The sequence below is a fragment of the Neolamprologus brichardi genome, chromosome 13 (genome assembly GCF_056152115.1).
Source record: "Neolamprologus brichardi isolate AB-2024 chromosome 13, ASM5615211v1, whole genome shotgun sequence".
NCBI classification, from domain to species: domain Eukaryota; kingdom Metazoa; phylum Chordata; class Actinopteri; order Cichliformes; family Cichlidae; genus Neolamprologus; species Neolamprologus brichardi.
Genome location: NC_142116.1, coordinates 22,389,277 through 22,405,625, shown reverse-complemented (window position 1 = coordinate 22,405,625; position 16,349 = coordinate 22,389,277). Strand labels below are relative to the sequence as shown.

At 39.6% G+C, this 16,349-nt stretch overlaps 1 protein-coding gene across 1 annotated transcript in view; it reads left to right on the top strand.

Annotated features, from left to right (window-relative positions):
* Window positions 1-605: 605 nt before the first annotated feature.
* The window catches only part of egln1a (egl-9 family hypoxia-inducible factor 1a), a 28,941-nt gene continuing 13,197 nt past the window's right edge, over window positions 606-16,349 (top strand). The window contains exon 1 of the mRNA XM_006807666.2: window positions 606-1,607. Coding sequence (XP_006807729.1) covers window positions 921-1,607 — 687 coding nt within the window. The 5' untranslated portion in view covers window positions 606-920. The remainder of the gene's footprint in view (window positions 1,608-16,349) is intronic.

Here is a 16,349-nt window from a genome sequence, read left to right as displayed (position 1 = left end):
TTCTTACTTTATGATTTAGGCTATATGATACTATTGCTTCGATAGGAAATGCGCACAAAGCGAGTCAGTGATGCTTGAAGCAACACTTGCCATATGGCCATATCTCTTTTGCTTGTCCTTTCCACAAATCTGTAAGCGGTTTGTGTCAAATTTAAATGACAGCGCTACCTTTAATTTGCCATTACACAGTATTGCAGTGTTACAGTAATGGTGAAAGTCAGAAAGAAAGCAACATTGGATTTATAACCTATTATACTGGATTGCGTACTCAAAGTATAGAAGTATAATCATGCATTTATGTTCTTTCAGTCTGTTGCACATTTGTTCATACCTATTACTGCATGGTTGGTGGAGCTAATTTTCTGCACTGTTAGAGAACATGAATATATTGCATAATTGAAACAGTTAGGGTAACATATGTACATCACTATTTACCGACTGACCAGAGGCGCATGCTCCCTTTATACCCCCGACAAGACTTGAACATGAACTTCCACGTGTCGCAAGCACGACACTTTTTCACCGCCATCTGTTTGTCCGACCGCACCTGAAAGCAGCACGAAAGAGGCGGTGCCTTTGTGCTGACGTCAGAGCGGGCCGGCCCTCGAGCAGGGCTGGCTGAGCACACTCTGAGCGGCGACATCCATTACCCCGGGAAGGAGAGCTAGCTTGCAAAAATGCCTCCCAAAGACCTCGACCCACCCCTAAAAGCTGGTCCGTGGGCGCACGTTGTTGTGTTATTCCACTGACACACGAGGCAGAAAAGGACATGAGTGCGATAAAATGGCAGGGTTTTGAATGTTTGGTTCCTCTGGGTATCAGCGTGGCGTCGGCGGCGGGTCGTTTCCAAAGTTGTCGATTAGCAGGGCGCGTGAAGGATCGGTATTAAAGGAGCAGTACGCCTCCCGTATCCTCAAAACATGGAGAAGCCGCAGAGCGAGCTGGACCGAGACCGACAGTACTGTGAACTTTGCGGGAGGTTTGATAACCTTCTTAAGTGCGGTAGATGCCGCAGCTCCTTCTACTGCAGCAAGGAGCACCAGAAGCAGGACTGGAAGAAACACAAGCTCATTTGTAAGGAGGCGGACAAGCCGCAGCCGCCCGCACAGAAGCCCGAGCAGGCACCGCCGCCCGGGGACGACGAGGCGCCTGAGAAATGTCGAGAAGAGCAAAGCTCCGAGCAAGCTGACATTGCAAACACAAAAGCACTGAGAATTGAGGTGAGAGCTGGACATGATATGTCCGACGGCACCGCCACACCTAACGGACAGAGCAGCTTATCCCCGCAGAAACTTGCCGTGGAGTGCATAGTGCCGTGCATGAATAAGCACGGCATCTGTGTGGTGGACGGCTTTGTAGGAGCAGAGATCGGGCTGGGCATTCTTGAAAATGTCAAGGCCCTGTACGAAACTGGCAAGTTCACAGACGGTCAACTGGTGAGTCAAAAGAGCGACTCCACTAAAGACATCCGAGGGGATAAAATCACGTGGATCGATGGCAAGGAGCCCCGCTGCGAGAGGATCCAATTTCTAATGAATCGCATGGACGACCTGATTAGACATTGTAATGGCAAACTGGGAAACTATGCGATAAATGGAAGAACAAAGGTAAGTACGAAGCACACGCGCACACTGCGCATCTACTGCATTCATCCTCCAGGAGCCAGAGGCTTGCTGGTGTGACACCTGCCACACACACTACAAGGTCAGGGATGAAATCAAAAGTACCGCAGTTTTTAACAGGGGTGCATCATTCTGCAGAAGCTTTTTTTCCTCCCACTTTGTCGTTAAAGCGCTATTAGGTGTAATAGATCAACCCTGTTTGCTAATTAGATTCGAATTTGCGGGTAAGAGGCCGGTGAGTCCTCTTCTGGCTTTGCTCTGAGTCAGAAAGGTGATTGCTGGTGCTGCTCACATGTTAATGGTTTTGTTTTGGACGCACGAAGAGTGTGCACAGACAGCGCACGTGTTCGGTCGCCATGGCAATAGAAAGACACCTTCAAATCATTGCTTTAAATAAACCCAATACCTCAACCAATAAGAAAGATTAAATTTGGATAGATCACGTGTCTGCAGCATCTTTGAATCAAATGAAATCCAGCTGAAATCTAATGAAAGCAAAGCACGAGGCACATTGTTCTAGCAAGCAGCTGCAATCATATGCCATGCTGAACTGTTTATTCTAGCCTAAAATGATTTAAAAAAAAGTATATTGATCCTAGTTCAGATGTGTAAATAGTTTAGCTTTCTGATGCTTACAGAATATATTCCTAAATCCATATTATCCATAGATTACTGCTCAAATCCAGTCCTCACCTCTACAGGCTGCACTCCCTCCATTAAGTGTGTATTGTTCATATTTTGAATGACTATTGGTTTTTAGATGTGTTTTGTAGGTGTTTAATTATGTTTGGTGCTCTATTTAAAATAAACATGATGGGGAAAGCATCAGATATAGAAAGCAGAGTTTCCAAATTAAAGATCAGATTTCGCTGAAAGCACCTTAGTAAGCAGTGAATAGCAGAGCTATATGTTGTAACAGACTGCATTAGTTTCAGGACAGTCATTCTGACCAGTGACACGACTAACACAGTTAACACATGCTGCCACATGCACAAACAATGGAGACAGTCCAGCTTATCAGAGTGTATACCCATATGGAAAAGATATATATAAATCTTATAAAGTTTTTATCTGTCTTGTATGAAACTTGTATGAAAAGCATACAAGAGTGAAAACACATATAAGATCCCTTGAAAAATATATAATGAAACTTGTATGTTTTGTATATTTACTAAAAAAAAAATATGAAAGTAATGAGAAAGTGGCCACTTTCATGAGTAAATCATGTAAGCCTTATATGATTTATATATGATTTACTCATGAAAGTGGCCACTTTCATGAGTAAATCATATATGTTTTTACTATTTCTTTTCCATATGGGTATATTGCATTCATATGTTTGTACTTTAGCTTTTATTTTTGGTAAAATGTGAGTGTTGTGAAGAAGCTGCAACCATGTGGCAGAAACCAGCCCGAGGCCCCATTCTACTGAGAATTTACTGCAGCTCACTGTGACCTCTGACCTCGCTTTAGTGGTGACAGGTTGTGGTGATAAGTTCAGTGTCACGCACATGTGTCACACGACATATTTGGTTAGGCAGCATTCCTATACTGAGAAGAAAACCTGCATGTTTCAGGGGGGAAAGGAAGCTGTGGGTAGCTTCTGTTTCACTAAAATGTGCTTTCTAAGAACTTGTTTTTAATTGTCGGATGTCCTCGTTTTTTCAGGCTGAGCAGCTAGAGTTCAGAAGCTCTCCCGACACCTGGTTTGTTTTTTCCTAACTGTTAGTGCTGTCTAGTGGATAAAAATGGTTGCGTGTGACCTGCGACTCTTGACAGATCTGGTCACCATGGCCTTATAGCATTAGACGTTATTATAATATTAGAGAAATAAATCAACTTTGTAGTCACACACTTCTCACACAGTTGATGGAGTGGATGGAGCCATCACAAATATCTGCTCTGTTGGTTGAGAATAAATAAAAGCTGCTGAACTGTGAAACAATTTTTTTTAATGATTTTTGTTAATATTATAATCTTGATTGTTTAATATAATTATTTATTAACCTAACATCAAGCTGTTTGAGATTAAATCAGTTTTTCAGAGCGATTTCTTTAGTTTTTAAATTGAATTCAAAATGAAAAAAATAAATAAATCAGTGAATAAGAGGTGAGTGGGATACATGGCCTAGATTTATGGCTAAACTGACAGGTATTTTTGACCACAAAGTCTTTTTCACAAGAGTTAGGGTTTTCTACCTACACCACAGGAAGCTTGCTGCTGGTGGAGGCTGTGCCGGCAGTGGGCTCATACACTTTAGGACAGCGGTCCCCAACCTTTTTTGCGCCACGGACCGGTTTTCATATTATGGACCGGCCTTTTAAGGTGTCGCGGATAAATACAACAAAATAAAACTAGTACAGGTACCGGAAAATTTATTCATAACACACGTGAAAAGACCAAGGAAAACCGAGTAAACGGTAAAAACGATAACAAAATAACGCTGAAAACCGATAAAAACCCTGAAAACTATACATTTCACACCTGAGCCTCAACTCTCGCGGCCCGGTACCAAACGACTCACGGACCGGTACCGGTCCGAGGCCCGAGGGTTGGGGACCGCTGCTTTAGGAGACCTGCACAGCAGCCGTGAAGTGAATAACAAAGAGCTTAAGCTCACAGCTTTACTTTCTCCAGATAAATCACTAACACTTTGAAACTGGTTCAAAACATTGCGGACTAAACCAGTAGGTATTTTTTTACTAAAATATAAATATAATATAACATAAACTTTCTGGTCATTTGGGGAAATGTAGGGTTTTTTTGTATTGTTTTGTCCAAATCGTGTGTAGATTAAACATGATTTAACTGCAGAGTTAACAAACACCATATATTGGAATCAGCACATTTTTAGAATAGTTTAATAATACGTAAACATTGTGGCCTTTAAAAAGGTCAGATTTCTTACAGAGGTGCTATTAAAATCTGGTACATTGAAAAAAAATGATTACAAAAGATTTAAGGTCTTATTAACAGTTATTGCATCTATGGTTGAGCCATATTATACCGTTCACGGTAATACTGGTACAATGTAAGGCAACGATAAGAAAATAAAATTGCGATAGAATATGGGTAAAACGCGCATGCCAGTGCCTTTGTTTTCATACGCACATGGCCGAAAAAGCGTGGCGGCAACGGAGAAGGGGGAAAGCGGATCGTTGAGTGAAACGGATGAACCAGAATTGACCCTGTGCACGAGAAAATGCTAACTTCCTGGTTTGAGAACGGATGTGGGGTTGTACATTTCCGGTAGCTTTACTTTGCGGTCAATTGCTACTGCAAAGATATACTCCAAAATCATGTCCAAAACTCGAAAACGGAAAGATCGCGTTAAGTTACAAAGAGCAGAAGGTGGGAACACTCAACACTGTTGTGTCATAAAAAATCTAATGATCAATTTTGATGTTTAAAGAGTTTAGATCGATCAGTTGTTTACATCACTCAACACAAGCAGAACTGCATTACTAGATGCAGAAGACACATCGTCCACATTCAGAAGCACATCTCTGTACAGTGACTGGTCTTATGATTTAAACAGGCAAATGTTCAGCATTCACACTACAGTTGAAGAATAGTCAAACCAGATGTTTCCCGTTATGTCGATATCAGCTAGTCAAGTACACACCTACACAGCATGTCAACAAACCGTGAAAAAAAGCCACACAAAAAATGAATGATTGCTGGTAAGGGTTTCTACACATTAGTATTTATGAAGGGTATGTTGTGACTTACCTTAAAAATTACAGCGGTCCCTCGCTAATAACGCGGTTCACCTTTCACCTGGCTGTGAGATTTTTTCGTGCAAGTTTGCATGCTTATTTTTTTACATCACATTGTCCTGCGTCCTGATCGCTGCAGACGATCTCCTCCGTGACGTCTCTCCTGTACAATACAGAATCTCTGCATCGATCGCTAGCAGTGTGACTCTGAAGTGCAGTGCTGTATGTCCACAATGTCCACGACACGTTTTGCACCGTCAAAAAATAAAATTGGCTACTTGATTTCACCTATCACTGGTTATTTTTAGAACATAACACCCGCGATAAACGAGGGACAGCTGAGAAATATAACATTTGAATCCATTTTCTCTTTTGCCCTGAGGCACGGGGGAAAAATATCGACAAGTTGATGAACATTATTTACAGATATATTGGGTAAATGCCCAAGACATCTATAGAAGTGTAAATCGCCGCTTGATTCATTCACTTGCTTAACTTGTTTTGGACCGTAAACCAGGCGCGAATAGGACACCGGAAACAAAGCTCCCCACAGGAGTTTCCGCACCAGAAGTAGCATATGCTAACGTGCACATAGTCAATTGGTTTGTAAAAATGGTTCCACTTCACCAAAGCACATTTTTTTTGTAGAACATGCAAGCGGGCCGTCGTTATTGTTGTATTTGTCGGACTAAGGTGCTCGTAAATCTGGGAGTAATCTGGGTCCAAAACCCCGTTCTACAGGTCCCAAAGTCAAACGAACATTGCGGCACACTGAGAGTTAAAAACTGTCTAAATTATTTCATCTTTAATATAACGATCAGCATTGATGCTTTACCAGGTGTAATAATTAAGTTTAACATCCAGGCATCCATGATGAGTTAGAAGTTAGCAGGAAGTTAGCGGAAGTTAGCTCGCTAGTTACCTAAGCATGATATAGCATGTTCTGACTGAGAGATTTCTGAACAAATTAAAACGTACAGCTCTGCTATCACCTCCAACATAAATGAAGACAGAAAACCAAACAGCAATGACATTTGTAGGGTTACTGAAGTTGGGCTAGCTGGTATATAATGATGTGCTACGTGATCGCTAGCGACACAGCTATGTTAGCATAACATAAACAGTGAAGCTGGAGGATGAACGCTAACTTTTTTCCACTCGATAAAAGTTAACGTGAAGGTTCCTGATGGTTAGAGACAAATGCAATCTCATGGCAGGATGCTGTAAACGGACCAAACTTCCGTCAGGAGAACAACTGAGATAATCCATCCACAATACGAGGTTAGTCATTAATATACTGCAACAACATGGGAATAGAGCAGCTGTGATAGAATACAGCATTAATGAATCAATGGTACAGAAGTGGAGGAAGAAGAATGAGTCGAATAAAGTTTGATTTATCTGACTGCTTTGTTTTGCTTAATGTGCCTTATAATCCCGTGCACCTTATGGTCCGAAAAATACGTATTTGACTTTTTTATTTGGCACACTGCAGTTTAATGTTGCAAAGCACCTCTTTTTAACTTTAGTGGATATTATACATGGTTATGCTCAGGATATGTCAGCCCATTTCTACTGGAAATGCCTTTTGGTTAAACTTTCAGCAGGGAATTTGCATTTGCACTGTTAAATTTTTATAAAACTTTAATGCACATAAAAAATAGCTGCTTGTTTAAGTGAAAATAAATGGATGGGTTTCGTTGAGCTATTAAAGTTGTGGAGTTGTATTTTGTCTCGCATTCACTATATCGTCTGTTATATCGTTATCGCAAATTTTCAAATATATATCATGATAAATATTTTTGGCCATATTGCCCTGCTCTAATTGGATCTAATGGTCTTTTTCTTTATGCCACTTAAATTAAATAATTTTTCCATCCAGTTAAACATTTAAAACAGAAAAATAAATTTAAAAAAAGTTTAAAATTCAGTTTATATTTATACATTTCATCTTAGTAACTTGAAATTTCAGTTTATCATCTAAAAAGTTTGAGTTGCTAAATTTAAATTTTGAGATAAGTTTGACTTATACATGGCAAAATAAATAAAATTTAACAATTAAATGTCAGAAAACAGCCTTTCATAGCTCTTTGAGTTTTACAATAATTAGTGTGAATGCTTGTAAAAGCATTCACAGTATTGTTCTTCTAATCTTTATTATTATTTTCTTTTCCGTACGTTTTTCGCCGTCTATCTCCTTCAAAACCGTTCAACTTAGAAAAACCATTCAAACACCATCAGATTCCTCTTCTTTTGGAAAGGTGTGCTTCTATTTTTTTCATTTTTAACATTTATATTTTTAATTTTATTCAACTTTTTTCATCAAAAATTTCCCATGTATTTCAATGGGGAGACCCTTCAAATCCTCATTCAACTTACTCATTTTTAAACTCTTACTACTTCCACATACATTGACATAGAGCAACCATTCAAACTTTAAAACGAAGACAAGACATTCAACTATTCAACTTGTATTTATCTTTTCAATATCTATTATACTTTTTCTTCAGTTCCAGTTTAAGTTTCATGATGTTTTTTCAGCCGTTTCAGAGTTTATAATGGGTGTGTATGGGACGGAATGTTGGCGCTAGAGTGAGACAGCTCAACTGCTAGAGTGAGAGGAGCGAAAAAATTAATCTTAAAATCTTTTTTAAAACTGCTGCTGTTTCTGCAGCGTTTGCTCTACAGGTATGATTTTACCCTCAAAACGTAGCCATGGCTGTCCTCTTTCTTCCAATGTGTTTACTATTGTACTAGGTGTTATGGTTCTTTCATAAATGTCACCAATGCACAGCCTCCTCCCTCCAACTCTTCCATAGACTCTAATGTTAAAATGGCTCAGGAGGTTCGTTTGAAAATCAGAAGAGCATGGGTTCTTTCCACTGTCACCACGTCCATATAATAAACTCCACAGGCATGAAAACTGAGAATTCAGTAGACCAGACATTGCTGCCACTCACGGTGAAAGAATTTTGTCAATACGACCTGTACTTTTCATTTGGGAACGATTTGTTTCGGGCTGACTTTTCTGTTCATTTTAAGCAGCAAAAGTGAGGCGCATGTCTGTGTGCGTGTCACACCTGCCTGCCTAACGAGCTCTGCCTGCCACTCTTCCGAGATTCATCTTAAACACTTCTCTTTCAACTGCTGCTGTGTCCACAGTGTTTGCTCTACAGCCATCATTTTACCCTCAAAACGTCGCCATCGTTGTTCTCTTTCCAACAGCATGTCTTTCAAAGCTCAGAGATGTAAACTTTTTAAACTGTGTGGATCCAAGTGGAGGGATCACATTTTAGTCATTCAGTGATTCAAAGAATATGAACTTTTAATATTCATTCAGATGTTTTATGACTCTAAATTTTATTTTCTCATTTCTTAGGTTTTTCTAATTTACATTTAAAACATTTTCAGCTATTTTCCAACTTCTTCTGTGTAAATGTCAGCTTTTAGCAGTTCAGCACTTTTTTTTTCCAGGCGAAAATTTCTGTATTTTTCATCTCATTCAACATTTTTAACTTAAATTCAGCTATTAATTCATTTCAGTGCATACATTCAGATTCAAGCATTCACACTGCAGTTTCTTCAGAAAATGCACTTTCTAGTTTCATTATTTAATATCCTGATCTGTAAACTTTTTTTTTATCTTTTTACTCTTTTGCATATAAAAACAAAGCTCCAACCTTCTGACAAGCTTTAAGCAGTTTTGTGGACTTCTTTGGTCTTTGACCTTGAGATGTATTTGTCACATCTTTTTAGAGGGAAATAACAGACTATACCAGAACTGGAATTAGCACTTAAAAATGATACACTAAGAGTTGTCCCTGATCTACATTTGTTACATCATGTTCTGTTATAACAGCCCTTGACATTTAAAGGCTCTAGTGGTGAAACAGCCCACATTCGAGTCTGTGGCCTTTACTCGCTCCAGGTACTTGTTTTTATGTGCTGGCACAGCTCTAGTTGCCGTATGCTGTTATTTTTAGGTTGCTTCTCCTGTCCAGTTGGTCCCCCCTCCTCTCCCACCCTTGGCTGTTTTGGAGAAAGCACATTATTTCAGGTTGTGCTGTTGATCCATGCAGCTGGCCGCTCACTCACACTCTACTGAGAACTTGACTTCCTCGCCTACTGCCCTAGTTGCCTTGGCAAACACACGGCTGGACTGTGACCAGCAAATATCAGCATGACTTGCACAAATGGAAATGCTGCAAGTATCAATGGCTCAAAGGGATATGACACAATGTAAGCACAATTCGCATTGGGAGAGACAGAGGAAAAAGATTTTCCCCAAATAGTTATTAAATGCTATTGTTTCCATTTCCCCCATTCACTTGATAACACTGTGGGAAGTTGCAGGCAGTTGCAGGCAGCGGGACATGTTTGTTTCTTTGCAGATCCAGCATGTTGAATGCTCTCTGATACCATTTAAACATTATCCGGAAACCTAAAGAAGCTTGTAGCAGCAACATAATTGTCCTGTTACTGACTTATTTCACGCTACTGTTAGTCTGTCTTACATGATAAAAGAATAGCCAGCTAAGCTAAGGCTCCATTATAAACACCCTTACTGCTACTTTTCAAAGTTGACATTATTAAAGTTATGCCGTTCACATGAAACGTGATAGCCGTGTTAAGCATGCTGAAATATGACTCAGTACTGAATTTAAACACTGTACATACTGTAATGAGGTCCCACAGCAGCTTAAGTTTTCAAATATAATGCAGCCCAATACACACAAGGGAGATGTTGCTCCTGATTTGTTTGTTTTTTTTGGTCCTTTTTGTCATGTCATAGTCAGGGCGCTGCAAGGCTGCACATATATGGATTCCAGCTGCATTACTGTCTCAAACATGACTCTTTATTGTGAAAAACAACGGGTCAGCTGTGGAAAAAACATCCCCCTGTAACATAACTGTAGGCAAGACCTAGAGACAACAATAAACAAACAGTTTTCTGGGCTTTCTTTTAGTGCTTCCTTGTGTATGCGATAATTTGTTGTTTCAGCAAGGAATACAAACCAGAGACATCCCATAGATGTAATTTAATTGTGTGCATTTGCAGGTTTTGTTAGTCTTAGTTGTCTGTAAATGCATTGAAGTTTGGTAATAGACTGTTAGATTAAAGATAAACATTTAAAAATGTTGTTCTGGTTTTTATAATGTCTTTGGGCACTAATTGATTCATCAAGAATACATTTGTAAATTGTCAAGAAAAGGGCGACTTTAAGGAAGTTTAATTGAAAAGCTGTTACTGACGTAGACTGTGAGCATGTAATACGGTATGTGGTATTGCAATTTTCCGTTGTTTTTTCAAAATCTTTTCCTCATGCTATGAAATCATCTTGTCAATTCATTCATTTCAAAGCTGTTCAACTTAAACAGGACAGAACTGGACTAATACCGCGGAAGCACTAGCTGGTAGTCGGGCCGTACGCGTGTCTTTGTGCAGTTGAACATAATCCACAAAGTCCGCTTGTAGTTGAAAAACAAACAGGCAAACATTTATTTCCACAGTCTTGAAATACAGTGATCCGTTTGAATGTTCCTGTACACTGCAAACACGGTAAGAAAACTGTTTTACTCCACAGCTAGTTAAAGCCGTTACTCCACACTGCCAGTCGTGAACGCTCCCCCCGTGCACAGTTGCCATGTATTAAAGGAACAATACGTAAAAATTAAATAAGGCAAAAGTAAGTAAAAACTGAAATTCCCCATTATCTTACACTTATCCTTATCCAAAATGATTCAAATTATTAACAAATATACACTCTGTGCAGTCTGAGTAAACTAAGAGATGATTAGACCTTTATCTTATACATGGACAGACCCCTTCCCTATCAACAGAGTTTGATAACAGTGTTTTGACGTTGTTGGCAGTTATTTGCTTTTGTCATTTGTTCTGTCACAGAGCGACGTGTGGACATGTGCTTTCAGAAGGAAGTTGACCGTTGACCTAAATTTTAAAGCTGTACAGAGCGAGTAGACAAGAGGAAGTCATGTGACAGTGGTCCTCTGAGCGCTGGGGACAGCTATACATTATGCTATAGGCTCCACGAGCTGCTCATTCCATCCGCCTACAGTACCAGCTTGACTTAAGTGCAGCACATTTCATGCCTGGTTTTATCCTGCTTATTGTTTAACCATCTCACTGTTGACCAGAAATAGTCTAGGAATTATTCAGCGCTCAGGCTCACCCATCATGGTCACGTATCCCCTCTCAAAGCCTGTAATCCATCTGTGAATTTCTTCAAATGCTCATGATACCATTCTTTTAATTAAAACCATAATGTGGTCTAAGCCGTGTAGAGTGATTTCTAAATCAGTGTGACATACCAGAGAGAGGGATGAATGCATCTAATTTAATCCAGCATTTGTTACAGTGTCGTTTTCTTGAATAAGTGCTCATCAGTTAAAATGAAGCTGTTAAAATATACATTGTATTAAAGCTTTAAGCGCACATCCATCCTTCTGTTTCCTATCACAGCTGTCTAAGAGCAACACCTGGCCATGATCCAGGTGGAGCCCTGAGAAAGAGCTCTTTGTTTTTTACTACTTGCAACCATGAGCTTGAAGACAGGAAGGATTTATGATGGGTGGAGAGTGATAGTAATGGTGGTTTTAAAAAAACAAATTAAAACATTTTTCTTTTAAATAGAAAAAGACAGTCTCAGGGGATCACAAGCTAATGTATTCCAAGCCCGGATAAACAGGATGGTTGTGTTCGGGAAGGGCATCTGGCATAATGTCAGTGCCATATCAAACATGAACATCCATCCACTGTGGTGACCCACAGTGGAGCAGATGAACATATTTTTGCAAATTAGATACTTTAATAATTATAATTGCCTCTTTGCAAGAGTAAATGAAGGCTTCGGCTGTTATTTAAGTCATGTTTAATATAGATGTAGATTTCACTTTGTCTTTTACTTAGAAAGCCAATTTTTTAACTCATATCTTGACATGTTCAACTGTAACATATCAACATGCTGCATCACCCAGTTTCAGAATGAGTTCACATGGCTCTCACACAGTTGATGGAGTGGATGGAGCCATCAGAGGTCAGATACAAATATCTGCTTTGTTGGTTTTTGGGCTGTTCGATATAACGATATATATCGGATGATGATATAAAAATGTCTATCGTTTCATCGTTTGTTTCGTGGTGTCGCAAAATAAACTGTTTACGGCAATATTTTTTCATTATTTTGATGGTCACTGTAGTGGCTATATTAATTTCTTAAAGTTTTCTCTTTCTCTTATATTTAATATAACCACACTACTGACAGACAAGCGTTTGTTTTTATGCGTTGTCGTTAGCAACAACGACGGTAAAACCACCGCGTGTCCGCTTGTTCCACATAAACCTTTCACAATAAAGCTCAAGATCCTGTTGAGACTTTTCAAAACTGAATCACGTGAAAGATGCAGAGTGTTTACGGATGGGAAGCAAAAAAGAGCCGCCAGGTGCTAAAAAATAAACCTTAGACTCAAACGTTAGAACAGGCTTTTCCCCGCAGCACGCAAAGAAAACAGCGGCCGTTACAACTTATGTCTAAAAATGTATCATTTCAGGCATCGGTTAAAACACTCGACTTCAGGTACACGACGCCCAGCTGGAAACACTTAACGCAAGTCGAGCTGCCCGAGATTCACAGAATTTACAGAAAATGTTACATTTTTGTGATTTATATCGTTATCGGGATGATAGATGTCTTATAGCGGGATATGAGATTTTGGTCATATCGCACAGCCCTAGTTGGTTTTCATTGAATATAAGTCAAGGCTCTTGAACTCTGTGAAAAATCATAATGATTTTAGTCAATATTGCAATTGTGATTATTTAATATAATTATTTATTAACTTAAACATCAAGTTATGGAGATTAAGTCTTTTTTCTGGGGGATTTCCTTAATAAGCCGGTCGTGCACCTCTCGATTTTTGTAACCTGTCGCGTTTTGCTGCCACAGCTGGGTTGAAGACTCAAGTGTTCAATCATGTCAGTTTTTATCACCATTTTCAGGATATTTCGGTACAGAAGATTAGAGGGTCACTGATTGCACATGTTTTATTATATCAGCTCTGATGTGATAGTATTGTCTGAGTGGAAACGCCTTTCGTTCAGGAGAAGACAGCAGCGGCTGTCTGCGCCTTAACGGCAAGCATAAATAGACGTGGCTTTAAAAGCCGTTAACAGCGGTGCACGAAGCGATCAACATGGTGGGCACACTGGGCCCTTTAGGAGACACTCACAGCAACCATGGGTGAACAACAAGGCGCTGAAGCTGACAGTTTTACTTTCTCTAGATAAATCTTGCTCATCGAAGGCTCTCTTTTAGTCCTCGTGGCTGAAGCTGCACTAAACAGTGAGCGAGCTTGAGATTTAAAGGAAAAGGGTGGGCTCGATTTATGACGCAAGAAAAAGCGAGAGCTTTATAGCAAAAATGAATAGTAATAAAGAAAAGTTATCCTTTTTTCCCCCTATTGGTTTTATAACTCAGTTAATTCCACTAATATGAATAGACACAGACTGACTGACTGCAGGGCCGTTTTGGTCTGTCACTGGATCCCAGACCTTAAAGCACTTACTTAAAGCAGCTCACAGAGATCAACATATGCATTTATCTTTAGTTCGCCAGCGGGAGAGTGTGCTGAGATATACAGCGCTTTCAAGTTTAAACAATTCCTCCCAGAATATTTGCGTAACAGTACCAGAGAGTGCGTTTGTGTTTCCACTGCAACATGTGGAGGTTAAAGGGTAGTGTTGCTGCTGCATACGTCCCTCAATTGTTCACAGCCTGCCATAAAGAAGAAAAGAGTAAACTGGGCCATTACTTTAAACAAGGATTTCCTCTGAGGCAGCACCACTCTCGGACAGATAAAGCAGTGAGCTATCCTGGGCCAAAACCCAAACGGTCGTGGTTCCCACACTCCTCTGTGCTACAAGGTCTCCATCCCAACTGTTTGTACTCATGTTTGGATAAGCATCTCTTATGTGAAGTGAGCGGACTCCTTGCAGTTTTTCCATTTTTCTCCACCCCAGTTCAAGGCTCACATCCTGAGTTATGTGTCGACACAGGGTGAAAGTTCCCTAATGTCATGTGTAGATGCATTTGTTTCACAGGTCTGTTTTAAGCAACTGTCCTTTATGTTTAAAGCTGTAACCAGTTTTTAATTTGAGGACATGTTCTGGTAAACATATGCCATTCTGCTGAATTTCTTAGTTATTTCCTTCTTTCTATATAGGAGCCCTTTAAATGTTTGCATTAGCATTTCTTTTACCCAACAATGCTTAAGTGAAGTGTGTGTATATATATATATATATATATATATATATATATATATTAGGGGTGCAGCGATACACAAAATTCACGGTTCGGTTCGATACTTTGGTGTCACAGTTCGATATTTTTTCAATACAAAAAATGTTCATGCTTTTTTAATTTGTCATTTATTAAAATTATAAATACACATTTTAACTCAAAAGTACAGTTTATAAATTTAATGTTGCTGAAACAACAAAGTAATTAAAAAAAATAATCTATCTGATCGAGAACTCGCTCATCTTTGGAAAAGAGAGTTTATTACAGAGAAATGGCTCTTTCCAAAATAAAAGCTATACTATACGCTTCTTCTGAGCTATATTCTCAGCAGCATATTAAACATATCAGGTCCCCATAAGGAGAATCGTGTGCTAACGCTGTCTAAATGACTCGGGTAAAGTTTGTAGCATGCGTGCTTGTTGTTTTTGTCTGCTTCCACTTGTCTTTGCACTAGGATGATGTTGGCGTAAATGTGTAGTCATATTTGTTGTGTTCCCACTAGTGCTGTCAGCGTCAATCTGAAATGACGTTAACGCCACAACACGGCAAATCTCCGTTAATGAGCTACTGCGGATCGCCCCGTGTGTGGGGCTGGACGACGTCAACACGTTAACGAGCTAACTGCGCTAACGCACTAGTTCCCACCCATGTAATTGAGCATTGCTGGCACATCCAACATACTGTTTTACTTTAGTCCATGACTCGCTTACCTTCACGGTCATACGTCACATGAAAACCAAAATAGTTCCAAACGCCAGATCTGAATGAGGGTGGGGGAGGTTCAATTTGCCATGTTGCAAGGAGAGCTTAACTTCTGTCTTGCTAGCTTGCCCTGCGCTCAGTGAATCTGCGTTCGACTACCCCGCCTAGGCTGCACTGTCGAGCGCAGATCCACTGGGCGCTCAACACAGACAGCATCGTCAGAAGGAAAGTTGATAAAATAAACATTTTTGTATTGTTCGATACATATGCGTACCGAACCGAAAGCACTGTATCGAACGGTTCAATATCGATACGAGTATCGTTGCACCCCTAATATATATGTATACCTGAAAGGCAGAGAGTTGTCGTGGAAAATAAATAATGGGACTGTTTGTTGGGAGCAAACTGAGAGAACAGCTGAAAGGATGTTCAGGGATCAGAAGTGAGAAATGGCAGGGTGAAAGTTTACACGCTGAAACACTCTGAACTTTCCACAAAGCTGTGGGCTTTTTGGAACGTGTCCTGAATAATTTCAGGCTGGTGATGAAAGTACTAGCATATTCTCGTTTTAAGTAAGCTGTCATACAATTTATTACAACCTACCTACTCACACCACAAAGTTGTTGTTGCTGGGGTTTTTAAGTCAAGAAATTTAATTTATTCAAAGGTCAGCACAACACAAAACATGTTTATTTCCCTCACCCAAATCATATTTTCATACTTATTCACTACATTTTTACATTCATATCTCACCTTGGAGCCCTCCCCTCAATTTGAGAATCACTCATATAATCCCAAATTGTCTCTTATCTCTTCATCTCTTTAGTTCCACATCTAATATCATCTACTTTCTGTCAGTGTTGGAACAGATGGAGAGATTTACCATCCCTCTAAAACTCTGTTATTTATGCACTACATTGATTTGCAGTAAAACAGTAGTCTCTGTTGTTCACTGTTAAATTTGTCTTAATGCTCTCATTGCTCTACA